General features: G+C 40.5%; 1 protein-coding gene across 1 annotated transcript in view; it reads right to left on the bottom strand.

Moving 5' to 3' along the window:
• Positions 1–19,023, bottom strand: part of WDR64 (WD repeat domain 64) — a 151,190-nt gene that overhangs the window by 116,266 nt on the left and 15,901 nt on the right. Inside the window, exon 4 of the mRNA XM_035010942.1 lies at positions 1,073–1,175. Coding sequence (XP_034866833.1) covers positions 1,073–1,175 — 103 coding nt within the window. The remainder of the gene's footprint in view (positions 1–1,072; positions 1,176–19,023) is intronic.

Below are 19,023 nucleotides of genomic sequence, written 5' to 3'. Positions count from 1 at the left end.
ATTTATTCTTCTCCACAACCTGCTTACTTCATTCTTTCTCTATAGCACATTACTATCTGACATATTATATATTTTACTCCCCATTAGAATGTAAATACCACAAGGTCAGAGATTTATGATCTTTTGTTCACTGCTGTGTCCCCAGCACTTAGAAGCGTACCTGTCACAGAGCAGAACTTAGCAAATACTGGTTGAGTGAATAATGAACTACAGAACCCAACTGCCATTGAGAGAAATGCTTTCAAAGTTCTAACTTAGGATGCCAGCTACATGTCTCCCCTGCCCACTGGCCCTTCTCTCCCCAACAAAGGGGTGGTGGCAGCAGGGACAGTCCCCTAGCTTCTGTTCTTTGATGATCATTTCCATGGCTTGAGGATAGGCTCTGGTGAGGTCTAACGGTTGGGCTGAGGAAGGGTGGAAGACAAGGGTGGGCTTGGTTCACAAATGACTGCAGTAAGTTTAGGTGCTTTTTTAAGGAACACCAGATCTGATCTACACTACATGCTTCGTCTCAGAATCCGGGATGAAATGGAGGACAGGGCAGATTCTGGGGTTCGCCTTTCCTCCTCCTGGACTTCTTCCTTAGAGGGAAGAAAACTGGAAGTGTCAACAGTGGAAAGGGATGGAGAGGATCAAATTTAATAAGAAATGCCATATGTTCTTGAGACTTCTTGAACTGAGATGATCCCCCCCCTTTGTGATTGGCCCAAGTTCACAGTTTTATAGATATCAGGAAAACCTCCATGTGATAATCTAGGGAAGAATGGGAAAGAGTTCTGCTTACTAAAAACTTGAAAATTTCATTTTAAGAAAATTTTAAAATAAATGTGATTCCATTTGGTGCTTAGACATGCAGTATTGAGATGCCACTGTACAGAGCTTTAACTCAAGATCTGAACATTTCCAGAAAAATGTGAATTGTTTCCCCCTCATATTCCTTATTTAGTGTCCCTCAGAGCAATGATCATATTTCAAACTCAACTGCAGGTATAATTTCTGTTTTAGTTCCAAAATTTTTTTTGAGAAAATGTTAAAGCCCATATTAATTTAGAAAGGAAATTAAAAATATCACCTGAAATTACAACTCGCTGTTTTCTGGAAACAAGAAAAACCAAATTTTCTTCATCCATCTGGGAAGCAAGAGAATCTTCTTCAGAGGAGAAGTATCCAAAGATCTAAAATGCCAAACAACACACACAAACATGTAAAATATCTTGAAATTAGCTATAAAGTAACATATTTGATGTTGGTTGAATTTAAAGTTTAATTTGGGTGAATGGTCAACACCTTGCTTTCTAAAGGCCAGGGTATTGCCATAGCAAGAGAAGACAGCTAATTATGTTCAACATATCATATGCTGACGGCACATGATTTTTGCACAGTTGCTGATTCTTCTTTCTGATGGATGAATTGGTGTACCAGGCTGGTATCTTTGCTCAGACTGATAGTTCTTTTAAGAGCTAACATTTGTTTGGAAATCAAATTAGCCGTCATCAGACGGGGTCCCCACTGAGAACCTCGACATTGAATTTGGCCTTTCTCAAATGGCCATTCCTACCCATTTTCCATAAATCTTCCTGGGCAAGTTTTTCATCCCTACTAAGGGGACTTTTGGCATTTTAGAGATAGTACAGTTTCTCTATATAACTGTTCCAAATGCTACTCTCTAGACACTGCATGAAAATAAATTACTATGAAAGAATCCCAAGGAGGGAAAGTATTCTTTGTGAAAAAAGTGTCAAATTCTGTAATTCCAAGGAATTTGAAAAATAAGATAGTTGTTCTTCAATTGTCTTATAGATAAGCAGAAGTAAAATTCTCATAAATTAATGACACAATTATTTCTAATACAGTTGAGACTAGTTAGTGCTTATCAGTGAATAAACGAATGAACTGTGTAGAAGGTCTGAAGCATTAGTGTATGTACAAACCCCTGAAAATCCCTTTAAAGCACAGATTCTGATTTAGTTGGTATGGAGTGGGGCCAGAGAGTCTGTATTTCTAATAAGCTCCTCATGAGGGACCACACTTTGGGTATAAAAGATCTAGAGACTGCGTCCTTTGAAAATAATCAAAACCAGCCATCTATTAGCTTTTTTAAACAACATTTGCTTATTTTGATACTAGTTGACAGTTTAGCAACTTATCTTAACCTATGTTCCTTCATCAGCTGCTTCACAAACGGTGCTACTTCTTCCTTTACCCTCCCCCATGTCCAGACCTCCCAATGCACAATGACTGCCCTAATCATTTCCTACAATTAGATTTCATTGTGGGAAAGTCAAGATCATCTAGACATTCTCTCTTGTGTTTTCCCTTCTTCCCACCAGCAAAATCAGTATCCAATAAGAGCCCCAATCATTTTTCATCTTTTCAGAAATCACTGCTCATTTTCTATGTGTACAAAACCTGTGGATTTAACATCTAAGGCCCTGGGAAGGATTGAGAAAAGAGAAAGAAGCCAGTTTCCAGTAGACCTATGTTGGAATGGACAGGAATCTTGTGTCATTGTGGTTTCTTCATCCTCACTTATTGGTGTAATATCCATTTAGCAGTCATGTATTGGTCTGCAACTTATTATTTATTTATTTTTTTTAAGTAGGCTCTCTGGAGCCCAATGCGGGGCTGAACTCACGACCCTGAGATCAAGACCTGAGCTGAGATCAAGAGTTGGACACTGAACCAGCTGAGTCACCCAGGTGCCCCTGGTCTGCACCTTAGCACTGTGTCATTTGAACTCACAATATGACCCTCTGGCAAAGAACATGCGCTGTGGAATCAGACAGCCCAGTGTCTGAGTTCCAGCTCTACAACTACTTGGCATTCAGAACTTGGATAAACACCTTCACCCCCTTATGTCTCAGTTTCCTCATTAGTAGAATAAATAAAAGGACAAGGTTTTTCTTGTAACTGATGTCTAAATGAGGTGATGTGTGTAAAGCATTTTGCACTGTGTCTGGTACATAAGAATTGTTTAAGACAAATATTAGCTATAACTATCATTAGAAAGCCTAGATTAAGAAGGCCGCTTGGAAGAGAAGGAAAAAATAATAAATTATATCAATACCACACCACTCATGAGAAAACTGACCTCTCTTTGTGGATAGTACTTTAAAACTGTCAGTCCAGGGGCACTGCCATATTGGTCAGGGGCACAGGCTCTGTGTGGGTTTGTAGGGAGTGGCCAGGCTTCATCCTCCCGAGGTTTCCATCAAAACTAAATTCACCTCCAGAAAATACTTTCAACACCAACCACCAAAAGGCTCTGGGAATGAGGCGGAGCAAGATGGCGGAGGAGTAGGAGACCTGGATTTCGTCTGATCTCAGGAATTCAGCTGTATAGGGATCAAACCATTCTGAACACCTACAAACTCAACAGGAGATTGAAGAAAAGAATAGCAGCAACTCTCTGAACTGAAAAGCGCCCACATTCTGGAAGGTCGGATGTGCGGAGAAGTGAATCCGAGGTGATATTCGGGAGGATAGATGGCGGGGAGGGGCCTCCGTCGGCCACTTCTGGCAAGTGATAGAGCCGGGGAGCACAAAATCGGAACTTTTAGAAGTCTGCTCCACTAAGGGACATTGCTCCAGTGGCTAAGCGGGGGGTGGAACCCTCGCAGGACATTGTGGTCTCAGGACCCTCGGGGTCACAGAAAGACAGGGGGTGCCTGACTGCGGCAGAGCTCCCAGGTATCAGAGCGGGGAAGCTGGCTGCAGAGATGGAGCCGAGGCGCGGGCGCTCAGCTCGGGATTGTCATAAACCGTGATTCAGGGCACAGTCGGGCCACTGCTCCTCCAGCAGGGACCCAACAAGCAGCAGATCCAGGGAGACTCCCCTTCCTCCCCCAAGAGGAGTGGTGTGGGAGTGCACCACAGGGATCTGCTGGGTTTGGAGACTCCACACCGAGTCGGGTGCCAGAGATAGAAATGCGCGGTCACAGGCCGGGTGAGCACAGAGTGTGGCCGGAGACCGGGGAGACAGGAGTGACTGACTGCTTTTCTCTGGGGGCTCTGAGTTCTTGGCTCCTCGGGGGCAGAGATTGGGAGGTTGCCATTTCCAGTCTCGGCCTCCAAAGCTGTACGGAAAGCTTGCAGGGAACAAAAGCTCCTGAGAGCAAACCCGAGCAGATTACTTAGCCTGGACCTGGCAAGGGCAGGCAATTCCACCTCTGGCAAAGACATTTGGGAACCACAGCAACAGGCTCCTCCCCCAGAAGATCAGTGAGAACAGCCAGCCAAGACCAAGTTTACCAATCAATGAGAACAGCAGAACTCCAGCGCTAGGGGAATACTACACATACAATCCATGGCTTTTTTACCATGATTCTTTAGTCTTTCAAAGTTAACTTTTTTTTTTTAACTGTCTTTTTTTTTTTTTGAATTTTTCTTTTTCCCTTTTTCAACCAACATCTTATCAATCCCTTTTTTTAAAAAAAAAAAATTATTTTTCATTTTTAGAGTCATATTCTATCCTTTCCTAGTAGTTACCTGTATTTTTGGCATATATATATAAGTTCTCTCTTTAAAATTTTTTCTTTTTTTTTTAAATCCTCTTCTTTCTTTTTTCAAACAACTTCTTATCAATTCCTTTTATAAAATTTTTTATAATTTTCATCTTTACAGTCATATTCCATCCCTTCATCATATCAACCCTTATTTTTGTACATATATAAGTTTTTCTTTCTTTAAAATTTTGGGAGGCACTTTCTTCTAACAGACCAAAATACACCCAAAATCTAGTGTGGGGCACTGACCTATGCACCAGCCTGATCATATTTGATCATATTCTGTTTTTTCTGTTGTTGTTTTGTTCTGTTTTTCTTTGTTTTTATCTTTATCTTTTTTTTTTCTTTTCTTTTTTCTATCTTTCCTTTTCTTTTCCCCCTGCTTCAGGTCTTTTCTGATTTGTTTAAAGTATATTTTCTAGGGACGTTGTTACCCTGTTAGCATTTTGTTCACTCATTAACCTATTCTCCTCTGGACAAAATGACAAGACGGGAAAAATCACCTCAACAAAAAGAACAAGAGGTAGTACTGACTCCCGGGGACCTACTCAATACGGACATTAGTATGATGTTGGATCTAGAGTTCAGAACATCACCTTAAAGATACTAGCTGGGCTTGAAAAAAGCATGGAAGTTATTAGAGAAACCCTTTCTGGAGAAATAAAAGAACTAAAATCTAATCAAGTTGAAATAAAAAAGGCTATTAATGAGGTGCAATCAAATATGGGGGCACTAACTGCTAAGATAAATGAGGCAGAAGAGAGAATCAGTAATATAGAAGATGAAATGATGGAAAATAAAGAAGCTGAGAAAAAGAGAGATAAACAACTACTGGATCACGAGGGCAGAATTCGAGACATAAGCGATACCATAAGATGAAACAACATTAGAATAATTGGGATCCCAGAAGAAGAAGAACGAGAGAGAGGGGCAGAAGGTGTATTGGAGCAAATTATAGCAGAGAACTTCCCTAATTTGGGGAAGGAAACAGGCATCAAAATCCAGGAAGCACAGAGAACCCCTCTCAAAATCCATAAAAATAGGTCAATACCCCGACATCTAATAGTAAAACTTACGAGTCTCAGAGACAAAGAGAAAATCCTGAAAGCAGCTCAGGAGAAGAGATATATAACCTACAATGGTAGAAACATTAGATTGGCAACAGACCTATCCATAGAGACCTGGCAGGTAAGAAAGGACTGGCAGGATATATTCAGAGCACTAAATGAGAAAAATATGCAGCCAAGAATACTACATCCAGCTAGGCTGTCATTGAAAATAGAAGGAGAGATAAAAAGCTTCCAGGACAAACAAAAACTAAAGGAATTTGAAAACACCAAACCAGCCCTACAAGAAATATTGAAAGGGGTCGTCTAAGCAAAGAGAGAGCCTAAAAGCAACATAGACCAGAAAGGAACACAGACAATATACAGTAACAGTCACCTTACAGGCAATACAATGGCACTAAATTCATCTTTCAATAGTTACCCTGAATGTACATGGGCTGAAAGCCCCAATCAAAAGACACAGGCTATCAGATTGGATTAAAAAACAAGACCCATCAATATATTGTCTGCAAGAGACTCATTTTAGACCCAAAGACACCCCCAGATTGAGAGTGAGGGGGTGGAAAACCATTTACCATGCTACTGGACACCAAAAGAAAGCTGGGGGGGCAATCCTTATATCAGACACATTAGATTTTAAACCAAAGACTATAATAAGAGATGAGGAAGGACACTATATCCTACTTAAAGGGTCTATCCAACAAGAAGATCTAACAATTGTAAATATCTATGTCCCTAACATGGGAGCAGCCAATTTTATAAGGCAATTAATAACAAAAGCAAAGAAACACATCAACAACAATACAATAATAGTGGGGGACTTTAACAACCCCCTCACTGAAATGGACAGATCATCTAAGGAAAAGATCAACAAGGAAATAAAGACTTTAAATGACACACTGGACCAAATGGACTTCACAGACATATTCAGAACATTCCATCCCAAAGCAACGGAATACACATTCTTCTCTAGTGCCCATGGAACATTCTCCAGAATTGATCACATCCTAGGTCATAAATCAGGTCTCAACCAGTACCAAAAGATTGGGATCATTCCCTGCCTATTTTCAGACCACAGTGCTTTGGAACTAGAACTCAATCACAAGAGGAAAGTCAGAAAGAACTCAAATACATGGAGGCTAAAGAGCATCCTACTAAAGAATGAATGGGGCAACCAGGAAATTAAAGAAGAATTTTAAAAAATTCATGGAAATCAATGAAAATGAAAACACAACTATTCAAAATCTTTGGGATGCAGCAAAGGCAGTCCTAAGAGGAAAGTATATAGCAATACAAGGCTTTCTCAAGAAACAAGAAAGGTCTCAAGTACACAACCTAACCCTACACCTAAAGGAGCTGGAGAAAGAAGAGCAAATAAAGCCTAAACCCAGCAGGAGAAGAGAAATAATAAAGATCAGAGCAGAAATCAATGAAATAGAAACTAAAAGAACAGTAGAACAGATCAATGAAACTAGAAGCTGGTTCTTGGAAAGAATTAACAAGATTGATAAACCCCTGGCCAGACTTATCAAAAAGAAAAGAGAAATGACCCAAATCAACAAAATCATGAATGAAAGAGGGGAGATCACAACCAACACCAAAGAAATAAAAACAATTATAAGAACATATTATGAGCAACTCTATGCCAGCAAATTAGATAACCTGGAAGAAATGGATGCTTTCCTAGAGATGGATCAACTACCAAAACTGAACCAGGAAGAAATAGAAAACCCGAACAGACCTATAACCACTAAGGAAATTGAAACAGTCATCAAAAATCTCCCAACAAACAAAAGCCCAGGGCCAGATGGCTTCCCAGGGGAATTTTACCAAACATTTAAAGAAGAATTAATACCCATTCTTCTGAAAGTGTTCCAAAAAATAGAAATGGAAGGAAAACTTCCAAACTCATTTTATGAGGTCACCATTACCTTGATCCCAAAACCTGACAAAGACCCCATCAAAAAGGAGAATTACAGACCAATATCCCTGATGAACATGGATGCAAAAATTCTCACCAAAATACTACCCAATAGGATCCAACAGTACATTAAAAGGATTATTCACCACGACCAAGTGGGATTTATCCCTGGGCTGCAAGGTCAGTTCAACATCCACAAATCAATCAACATGATACAATACATTAACAAAAGAAAGAACACGAATCATATGATCCTCTCAATAGATGCAGAAAGCATTTGACAAAGTACAGCATCCTTTCTTGATCAAAACTCTTCAGAGTATAGGGATAGAGGGTACACACCTCAATATCATAAAAGCCATCTATGAAAAACCTACAACGAATATCATTCTCAATGGGGAAAAACTGAGAGCTTTCCCCTAAGGTCAGAAACGCGGCAGGGGTGTCCACTATCACCACTGCTATTCAACATAATACTAGAAGTCCTAGCCACAGCAATCAGACAACAAAAAGATATCAAAGGCATCCAAATCAGCAAAGAAGAAATCAAACTCTCATTCTTTGCAGATGATATGATACTTTATGTGGAAAACCCCAAAGACTCCACCCCAAAACTGCTAGAACTCATACAGGAATTCAGTAAAGTGGCAGGATATAAAATCAATGCACAAAAATCAGTGGCATTCCTATACACCACCAACAAGACAGAAGAAAGAGAAATTAAAGAGTCGATCCCATTTAGAATTGCACCCAATACCTAAGATACCTAGGAATAAATCTAACCAAAGAGGCAAAGGATCTGTACTCAGAAAACTATAAAATACTCATGAAAGAAATTGAGGAAGACACAAAGAAATGGAAAAACGTTCCATGCTCATGGATTGGAAGAAAAAATATTGTGAAGATGTCAATGCTACCTAGAGCAATCTACACATTCAATGCAATCTCCATCAAAATACCATCCACTTTTTTCAAAGAAATGAAACAAATAATCCTAAAATTTGTATGGAACCAGAAAAGACCCCGAATAGCCAGAGGAATGTTGAAAAAGAAAAGCAAAGCCGGCGGCATCACAATTCTGGACTTTCAGCTCTATTACAAAGCTATCATCATCAAGACAGTATGGTACTGGCACAAAAACAGACACATAGATCAATGGAACAGAATAGAGAGCTCAGAAATGGACCCTCAACTCTATGGTCAACTAATCTTCGACAAAGCAGGAAAGAATGTCCAATGGAAAAAAGACAGTCTCTTCAACAAATGGTGTTGGGAAAATTGGACAGCCACATGCAGAAGAATGAAACTGGACCATTTCCTTACACCACACACAAAAATAGACTCCAAATGGTTGAAAGACCTCAATGTGAGACAGGAGTCCATCAAAATCCTAAAGGAGAACACAGGCAGCAACCTCTTCGACCTCAGCCACAGCAACTTCTTCCTAGAAACATCACCAAAGACAAGGGAAGCAAGGGCAAAAATGAACTATTGGGACTTCATCAAGATAAAAAGCTTTTGCAAAGCAAAGGAAACAGTCAACAAAACCAAAAGACAACCGACAGAATGGGAGAAGATATTTGCAAATGACATATCAGATAAAGGGCTAGTATCCAAAATCTATAAAGAACTCCTCAAACTCAACACCCAAAGAACAAAGAATCCAATCAAGAAATGGGCAGAAGACATGAACAGACATTTTTCCAAAGAAGACATCCAAATGGCCAACAGACACATGAAAAAGTGCTCAATATCGCTCGGCATCAGGGAAATCCAAATCAAAACCTCAATGAGATCCCACCTCACACCAGTCAGAATGGCTAAAATTAACAAGTCAGGAAACGACAGATGCTGGCGGGGATGCGGAGAAAGGGGAACCCTCCTACACTGTTGGTGGGAATGCAAGCTGGTGCAGCCACTCTGGAAAACAGTATGGAGGTTCCTCAAAAAGTTGAAAATAGAGCTACCATATGATCCAGCAATTGCACTACTGGGTATTTACCCCAAGATACAAAAGTAGGGATCCGAAGGGGTACGTGCACCCCGATGTTTATAGCAGCAATGTCCACAATAGCCAAACTGTGGAAAGAGCCAAGATGTCCATCGACAGATGAATGGATAAAGATGTGGTATATATATACAATGGAATATTATGCAGCCATCAAAAGGAATGAGATCTTGCCATTTGCAACGACGTGGATGGAACTGGAGGGTATTATGTTGAGTGAAATAAGTCAAACAGAGAAAGACATGTATCATATGATCTCACTGATATGAGGAATTCTTAATTGCAGGAAACAAACTGAGGGTTGCTGGAGTGGGGGGTGGGGTGGGAGGGATGGGGTGACTGGGTGATGGACACTGGGGAGGGTATGTGCTCTGGTAAGCACTGTGAATTGTGCAAGACTGTTGAATCTCAGATCTGTACCTCTGAAACAAATAATGCAATATATGTTAAGAAAAAAAAAAAAGAAGAAGAAGAAGAAGGTAGCGGGAGGGGAAGAATGAAGCGGGGGAAATCGGAGGGGTAGACGAACCATGAGAGACGATGGACTCTGAAAAACAAACAGGGTTTTAGAGGGGAGGGGGGTGGGAAGATGGGTTAGCCTGGTGGCGGGTATTGAGGAGGGCACATTCTGCATGGAGCACTGGGTGTTGTGCACAAACAATGAATCATGGAACACTTCATCTAAAACTAATGTTGTAATGTATGGGGATTAACATAAGAATAAAAAAAAAAAAAAAAAAAACTCAATGAGATACCACCTCACACCAGTCAGAATGGCTAAAATTAACAAGTCAGGAATTGACAGATGTTGGTGGGGATGCGGAGAAAGGGGAACCCTCCTACACTGTTGGTGGGAATGCAAGCTGGTGCAGCCACTCTGGAAAACAGTATGGAGGTTCCTCAAAAAGTTGAAAATAGAGCTACCATATGATCCAGCAATTGCACTACTGGGTATTTACCCCAAAGATACAAATGTAGTGATCCGAAGGGGTACGTGCACCCCAGTGTTTATAGCAGCAATGTCCACAATAGCCAAACTGTGGAAAGAGCCAAAATGTCCATCGACAGATGAATGGATATAGAAGAGGTAGTATATATATATATATATATATATAATGGAATATCATGCAGCCATCAAAAGGAATGAGATCTTGCAAATGGCCATTTGCAATGACGTGGATGGAACTGGAGGGTATTATGCTGAGCGAAATAAGTCAAACAGACAAAGACATGTATCATATGACCTCACTAATATGAGGAATTCTTAATCTCAGGAAACAAACTGAGGGTAGCTGGGATGGGGGTTGGGGAGGGAGGGATGGGGTGACTTGGTAATAGACACTGGGGAGGGTATGTGCTCTGGTAAGCGCTGTGAATTGTGCAAGACTGTTGAATCTCAGATCTGTACCTCTGAAACAAATAATGCAATATATGTTAAGAAAAAAAAAAGAAGATAGCAGGAGGGGAAGAATGAAGGGGGGAAATCGTGGGGGAGACGAACCATGAGAGACGATGGACTCTGAAAAACAAACTGAGGGTTCTAGAGGGGAGGGGGGTGGGAGGTGATGGGTATTAAAGAGGGCACGTTCTGCATGGAGCATGGGGTGTTATGCACAAATAATGAATCATGGAACACTACATCAAAACTAATGATGTATGGTGATTAACATAACAATAAAAAATTAAAAAAAAAAAACCTGTCAGTCCACTTGGGGATGGAACTGGTTCTCCTCATAAAAAAGACTAATCAGGCAGACAATGCAATAAGTGGATGGTGTGGGAAAGGGTCACTGGGAGAAGTTTGTAGGACTGCCCCAGCCAAACAGAACAGGGAGGGAAATGCACGCAGCTCCTCACCCTCCTAGTCCATCAGGTGCCTGCAGCCTGCATGTCCTTTCTTAACCCAGTTTAGAATCAGGGGTGTATCACCTCAGTCACATATCCCCAAAACGGTCCTTCCTTCCCACTGCTGCACTGGGTTGGCAAGAACCCCCTTACTCCCCACTGTGGGGTAACACGACTGCCTGTGTGCCTTGTACCCATGCCGCTGTGGCTGAGGAGCCTCAGAGAAAATCACCCATTGGAGGGGCCCTGGATCATTCAGGTGCTGCACCCTCCTGGGGCTTCGGTGCCCCCAGCCATCACCCACGCTTCCCTAGGTGATCCCCTTCGTGGTGCACAACAGTAGAGTCAAGCCTGCTGCACTCCTTCCCACACATGCGCCCACCTCCTTGTCACTTTCAACAGCTGACCTCACCTCGCACTTCAGATGGCAGGGCCAGCCACCAGACGAGAGCCTCCTTGGCATTTCTTGCCACCCTAGTTCCAAAACCAACCTGGGTCTGGACACACCTTTTCTTCCTTCCATCCCTTGCAGAGGAAGATATGTTTCTCCTTTCCTAATCTCTCCACCTGTTCTCTGCGTCCCATCCCCTTGATGCTATCCTCAGAACTTGTCACCTTTCCCCCTCGTTATCACCCCTATCTCTCTCGCTTTCTTCTGATTTCTTTCTGGCATGTTCAAATCTTGCACATCTTTAGGGGGCCCTGGCTAGCTCAGTCGGTAGAGCATGTGACTCCTGATCTTGGGGTTGTGAGTTCAAGCCCCATGTTGGGCATAGAGCCTACTTAAAAAAAAAAAAATCTTGCACATCTTCAAATCAAAAATACAACAAACCTGCCAAAGGCAATTATGGAAAATAATCCTTAGTCCCTTTCTTGCACTTCTGTCTCAAGCTTCTTATTCCAAGTGTCGTAACTCCTCCCACTGCTGTCGAATTTGAATTCTTCTTATCTTCTTGAACTCTGACACTTTCCCCTCTATGTTAGTCCTCTGTTGCTACCAAAACAAAGGACCGCAAACATAGTGACTTAAAACAACACCCATATATTAGCTCACAGTTCCATGGAAGGCCAGCATGAGTCGCAATGGGCTAAAATCCAGATGTCAGCAGAAATGTGTTCTTTATTGAAGACTTGGGGAAGAATCTGTTCTAAGCTCATTCAGGTTGTTGGCCTGAGGTCCTGTTTCCCTGCTAGCTCTGACCAGAGGCCTCTCTTCAGTCCCAGGACATGGGCCCTCTGTCTCACACCAGCAGAGGCCCTTCAAATATCACACTGGCCCACGCAGATAATCCAGGATAATCTTCCTACTTTAATTCAGCTGATTAGTAACATTAATTGCATCTGTAAAATTCCTTTGTAGCAGCACCTAAATTAATGTGTGATTGAATAACCAGGGCATGGGAGTCTCAGAGGGGGCACCTTTAGAATTCTGCCTATCATACCCTCATTTTTATTTTTTTATTTTATTTTTTTAATTAATTTTTTTAAAAGATTTTATTTATTTATTCGACAGAGAGAGCGAGAGAGCACAAACAGGGGGAGCAGGAGAAGGAGAGGGAGAAGAAGGCTCCCCGCTGAGCAGGGAGCCTGATGCAGGGCTCGATCCCAGAACCCTGGGATCATGACCCGAGCCGAAGGCAGATGCTTAACCATCTGAGTCACCCAGGCGTCCCATATCCTCATTTTAAAAATGCAGTTCAGTATGATTTACATTATTTGTGCAAAATACAACAAAAACGTGGCCAACACTTGCAACCAATTTAACTCCAAACAATAGTGGGAGATAATTTTTAGATAATAATGTGAAATGATGACGTTAATGATGCTTATTTCTGGGTGCCTGGGTGGCTCAGTTGGTTAAGCGACTGCCTTCGGCTCAGGTCATGATCCTGGAGTCCCAGGATCGAGTCCCACATCGGGCTCCCTGCTCAGCGGGGGGTCTGCTTCTCCCTCTGACCCTCTTCCCTCTCGTGCTCTCTGTCTCTCATTCTCTCTCTCTCTCAAATAAATAAATAAAATCTTAAAAAAAAATGATGCTTATTTCTGGGCTAATGAATTCCATTGTTTCTCAGGGTCAGAGAACTGCACCCCATACGTGTTGTCACCTAATTTGAAATAACGTTCTACGTGTCTATAATACCTATATTTTAAAAGCAGTTTACAGATAGTTATTTAATTCAATTTGCAATATGGGGGTAATTCTTACAGACACAGTGATGGCATATCTGTTAAACGTCTGAGAACAGATGTGGGAGACTGTCCTTTGAGAAGCTATATTGGTGCTTTTGACTAGCGATTGGGTCCAAAGCCAGATTCTACGCCTACTAGTCAAATGACCTCAGGCCCATTCCTTAATTTCTCTGTGCCTGAGTTTTCCCATCTGTAAAAAATAATTACCCAACCTTATGCCTTGGTGTCAGAATCAAATGAGGAAATCATAATTAGATTACTTAATAATTAGGAAGATAAGAAAGTACCTAGATGGCTCTAAGTACCAGATAGGAAGTCAATCGATGTCAACATTAGAGTAAATATAATTCTCAGTTTTACAAGAAACAGTACGGAAGCAGAGCTCAGGTGTCCTCTTTGCTAGTTCAAAGCAGTCCACTGGGCACCTCTGCTCCCTGTCCAAACAGCACATCATCCATGCAGTCTGTCCTACCTGTAATTTTAGTCACATCTATAGGTACTTGCCATCCTGTAGGACATCTGGTCTTATGGAAATGACAAATTTTGCTATTCTGACTTGTAATAACACAATATTACACTGCTTACCATAAATAATTTCCAAAGGATGCTAAAAACTACAATTTCCTGAGGAAAAATTTAAGAGCCTTTTTACCAGATAAACTCCAGAAGGGACAGCTAAAGCTTTACATTTTGAAAGGAAATGTTTCAGTGGAGCAATGTTTCTAAAAAGCAGAAAACATCTTTCCTAAGGTGAACTATAGCCTCAAGGATCTTAAATTTCTCTTTCAACAATATAAAATTTCAGATGAGTCATTGTGCATGTGACAAGTCTGGAATACTTTATAACTAGTATTAATAATGCATTAGAGTATTAATTTTCTTTAACTATGTTATTTAAAGGACTTGCTCCATGCTTTAAGTGATTCATTTATTTAACTACACTTTTTTCCCCCTGATTACATAAGGAACATGTAGAACATTCTAAGAAAATAAAAAGCAGATAGAAGAAAATAAAAACCTGTATTCAACCTATTTTTTAACCTACCCTGGAGTATTTTAAAAATATTTTTGGTAGCACCTGGGTGGCTCAGTCGGCTAAGCGTCTGCCTTTGGTTCAGGTCATGATCTCTGGGTCTTGGGATCAAGTCCCGCATCTGGCTCCCTGCTCAGCAGGGAGCCTGCTTTTCCCTCTCCCTCTGCCTCTTCCCCCTGCTCATGGTCTCTCTTTCTCTCTGTCTCTCTCTGTCTCAAATGAATAAATAAAATCTTTAAAAAAATACTTTTGAAGTTAGCAGATACAGTTTTAGATTTATAATAATTCACTTAAAATCATTTTGGGGTGAACACAGTCATAGGCATCCCATATGGTGTTACATGCTTCCTTTTAAAAATTAATTTGAGTATGTTCCTAGAAAAAAAATGCGTTTATGAATTGCCCACTGGAAATGTGGACTAAAGTTGTATTGTAGGGAAAGTGGATTGTATCTGTATCAGAATTACCACTGACTAGTTTTATAAGTTTAATACCATCACATTTCCTTGGATCTCTTTACATCTAATTTTTCTCCTTATAAATTAAAAAGGCAGGTCTAGGTGATGTTTTAGTTGAGTTATAAGGTTTCATTATTCTATAAACGTCCATTTTTCCAAGTGCATTTGAATCAGAAACCTAGAGAAAGAAAGTGCACCTATTTACAGCATTGCTACAGCAAAGAGATTTATATTCAGAATCAGTTTTGGGGTGCCTGGGTGGCTCAGTCAGGCTCAGGTCATGATCTCTGGGTCCTGGGATCGAGTCCCTCATTGGGCTCCCTGCTCAGCGGGGAGTCTGCTTCTCCCTCTTCCTCTGCCCCTCCCCCCAACCCACTCCTGCTGGCTCTCTCTCTCAAATAAATAAATAAAATCTTTAAAAAAAGAGAGAATCAGTTTTGTACATTCATGCCTGACTTTAAAAGAATAAACCCAGTTCTTCTTACCTGATAAGGTTAACATTGGCTGATAAAAAAGAAATGGTAGTCTGCACTGAAACAAAGTTAGTCTCCCAGCACTGAATTTCCATTTTACAGATGATGGATTTGAAGCCTAGAAAGGTTAGGTCACACCGCCTGGAATAGAAATGCCTCTTAGGAGCATTGGCACAGATAGTTTGTGAGGAAAATGACAGAACAATAGAAGGAGAAGCTTCCTGCAATATTTTCTCAAACCTCGTTTTTCTTCATGTACATACAGTGTGCGGAGGCTGCTCCCAAGTGTTTCTATTAAACTTGCGTGTGGCTTATGAGGAACACAAGTGATATAACAGAATAATGTCATATGAAATTCCTGCAGAGAGAAGGAGAAAGTCTCAGCTCCAGGACCAAAACCAATTTTCTCTGTGGCTTTCGGTAAGTCAATTAACCTTTCTGTGTTTCATTTCCCTCATCTTTATTATTGCAAAACATTCCCCTCCACAATCCACATGGTGGTGGGGGCTGGGGGGCTGTTGTGGAGATTAGATGAGAACATAGGAGGTGTCTGAAAAAAAATGTAATATAATTATGATGTTCTAACTGGAAAGGGAAGGAGAAGGAGAAAGAGGGAGTAGATGTGGAAAAGAACGGGGCTCTATTTCCTCACCCACACAATGAAACAATCTGGATCTTCTTTACTCATTCCTTCATCCATTTATTTCAAGGACAAAGAAGTGTCTTGTTGACTTACAACAAAACATTTGTGACATAATTCTCTCTCTTTAAAACAGAGAACCCTATAAAATAGACAGAGACCAATTCTCAGTTAATGGCGTAGAACTCCAGGTAAGTGGATTGACCGTGTCTCATTTGTTCGCACCATGGGACATTTTTTGAGCATTATTTTTCTGAATCCAAGTCTGTAATATAATATCAACAGACTTCTGTTATTTCTTGAAATGCATAAATTATTTGATGTTGACATGAATCACTTGTTATACACTCATTTTCATATTTTTAGTGATCCAAAAATATTGCATTAGAAATTCAAGCACATGAACCATTGAGCATGTGAGAAATAGTCATTAAAAATTTGAGAATGGTGAGGATATGTGATTCTCAAAATTACTGCTACTCCAAGTGTAGTGACAGAGAATTCAAGTTATCAGTAGATGGGACAATATCCAAAGGATGTACACAGTGTGATTGAGCCCAGATCCTTGAAAAAATATGTATATTTTGTACACTTACAACATTTAGGAAAAAGCCATTTCTGTATTCCTACAAAATTACTGTCTTATTGTTCATTTGATTTCTTAAACTCTTTTAATCTTTGGATGGTTAAGGGCTTTTGTTGATATGTATATGCATGTGATATCATATATATTTGTCTTCTATTTTATTCAATCAGTGAGTCAAAAAAGACAGAACAGCCACCTTTGCACTTGTAGTCTTGCTTTCAGGTCCAAGCCCTATGCTCACAGAGCAGCACTGTCCAGCTGAACTGTTTGCAAAGACAAGAATCTTCTACAATCTGTTCTATCCGAGATGATAGTCACTAGCCTCATTGGATCTCGAACCTCGGAAATGTAGTCCAATTTGAGTTGAGGAGTTGAACTGTTAATTTAATTTAAACGTAATTAGACGTAACTAGCTAGTGGCTACTGTTGGTCAGCTCAGCTTTAGAGGGTCCCACTCTAGTTCAGGAGGCTAAGGGGCCATTATCCTGGGACCCCAGAATTCCCTGCCTAAGGGGCTCCAAGCCCCCTTCTAGCCCCTGAAGCCTCTCATCCAGGTACATCCTCATGAGGATGGACCACACACTACTGGTCGGTGCACCCCTTGGATTGAGGGGTGGCCAAGGCCGAGCGTTCATGGAGAAAGAGCTTAGACACAGGGACTGGGGTGTCCTGTCCGTGTTGTGTGTGCTTGGTTCCTCATGATGTAGGATGGAGCCACTAGTACAAAAAGAAGGGGCTAGCTCTCCCCTTGTCTCCATGTTTCAGCGTGAAACTACAAGGTATGAGAATTTTTAATTCTAACTTGGACTCCCAGGGCATTACTAAGGCATATTTGTCAAAATTGGAGGATAGAATATACTCGATTTAACAATTAGCTGAATTTATAATTTAAAAACATTTACATATTTGATATATGGGCCTCTATTTATACTTTTGCCCAAATAAGAAGGGACATTTTGCAGATTTGACTTATCTGTAAAACTAGTTGACAGTAAATAATTTGAAATCACATTCTTCAGAATGAACCCTCCTGATCATGGGGGCTAATTGTATCATTTTCTTTGATCTTCAGATATCTAAACACACTATATTAAACTTTTCTCTCTTATGCTTGTGCTCTTAGAGAACAAGGCCAAATGTCTTCTTATTCTTTCTGAAACAAAGTTGAACTCTTTCTAAGGGATGTGGTCTGTCCATATTTGAGTTGTTTGTCAGCAAAAATCTGTCTTTGCTGATCAGGACAAATTCCTTCCATGTCTATTTTGACATTTTTCTCTTCTGTCCAATAAAAACATAATGAGAGCCATATATATAACTTTAATTTTTTTAGTAGTCACATTAAAAATGTAAAAAGAGTGAATTAGTTTAATTTTCTTTATTAAAAAGATTTTATTTATTTATTTGTCAGAGAAAGAGAGAGAGCACAAGCAGGGGGAGCGGCAGGCAGAGGGAAAATTAGGCTTCCTGCTGAGCAGGGAGCCCGATGTGGGGCTCGATCCCAGGACCCTGAGCCGAAGACAGAGGCTTAACTGACGAGCCACCCAGGCATCCCAAGAGTGAATCAGTTTTAATAATATGTTTTGAACCTGCTATGTCTAAAATATAATTTCAACATGTAACCAATATAAAAAGTTGCTAGTGAGCTATTTTACACTGTTTTCATATATTACATCTTTGAAATCCAGTGTGTATTTATAATTACAGCATGTATCAATTGAGACTGGTTACATTTCCAGTCCTCAACAGCCCCATGTGTCTAGGGGCAAGTGTTTTGGACAGTGCAGGTCTAGAGTTGCTAATGGTTCGGTCTCAGATGATGGTCTTTCCTAGCAAAGCTTCTTTGAGATTTTGTGTTGTTGTACTTTCACTGAGGATAAATCCAACATTTCTCAGTCATTCTTTGACTATCTTATTAATACAGCTGTCTGGTTTTATTTGTACCTTCTAAGCAGGGGGCATATCCAGACCCTGGCCCAACCTTTGCCCAGGTGTTCTACCTTTGGTAATATCCAGCAGTTACTGTGAAGTTCTATGTAGTGTATTCTGACAAAATGACCAAAATTCACTCTAATTTTAGCAACACAAACATTAACTCATGATAGTTCCAGAAAAACAGGTCACCACTGTATAGAAATTCAGGTAACCACACTGCAAATCTCAGAAATCTGCTCCTGAAAACCCAAGACATATTGAAAAATTGACCATTGAATATAAAGCTATAAAGGCAAGCTCTACCAAACAGGCTAGAAAGAAAGAAAGAAAGAAAGAAAGAAAGAAAGAAAGAAAGAAAGAAAGAA

Source organism: Mirounga leonina, unplaced genomic scaffold (genome assembly GCF_011800145.1).
Source record: "Mirounga leonina isolate KUSES-001 unplaced genomic scaffold, KU_Mleo_1.0 Mir_154, whole genome shotgun sequence".
NCBI classification, from domain to species: Eukaryota; Metazoa; Chordata; class Mammalia; order Carnivora; family Phocidae; genus Mirounga; species Mirounga leonina.
Note: the sequence above shows the minus strand (reverse complement) of the source record. Positions and strands in the feature narration are given on the sequence as shown.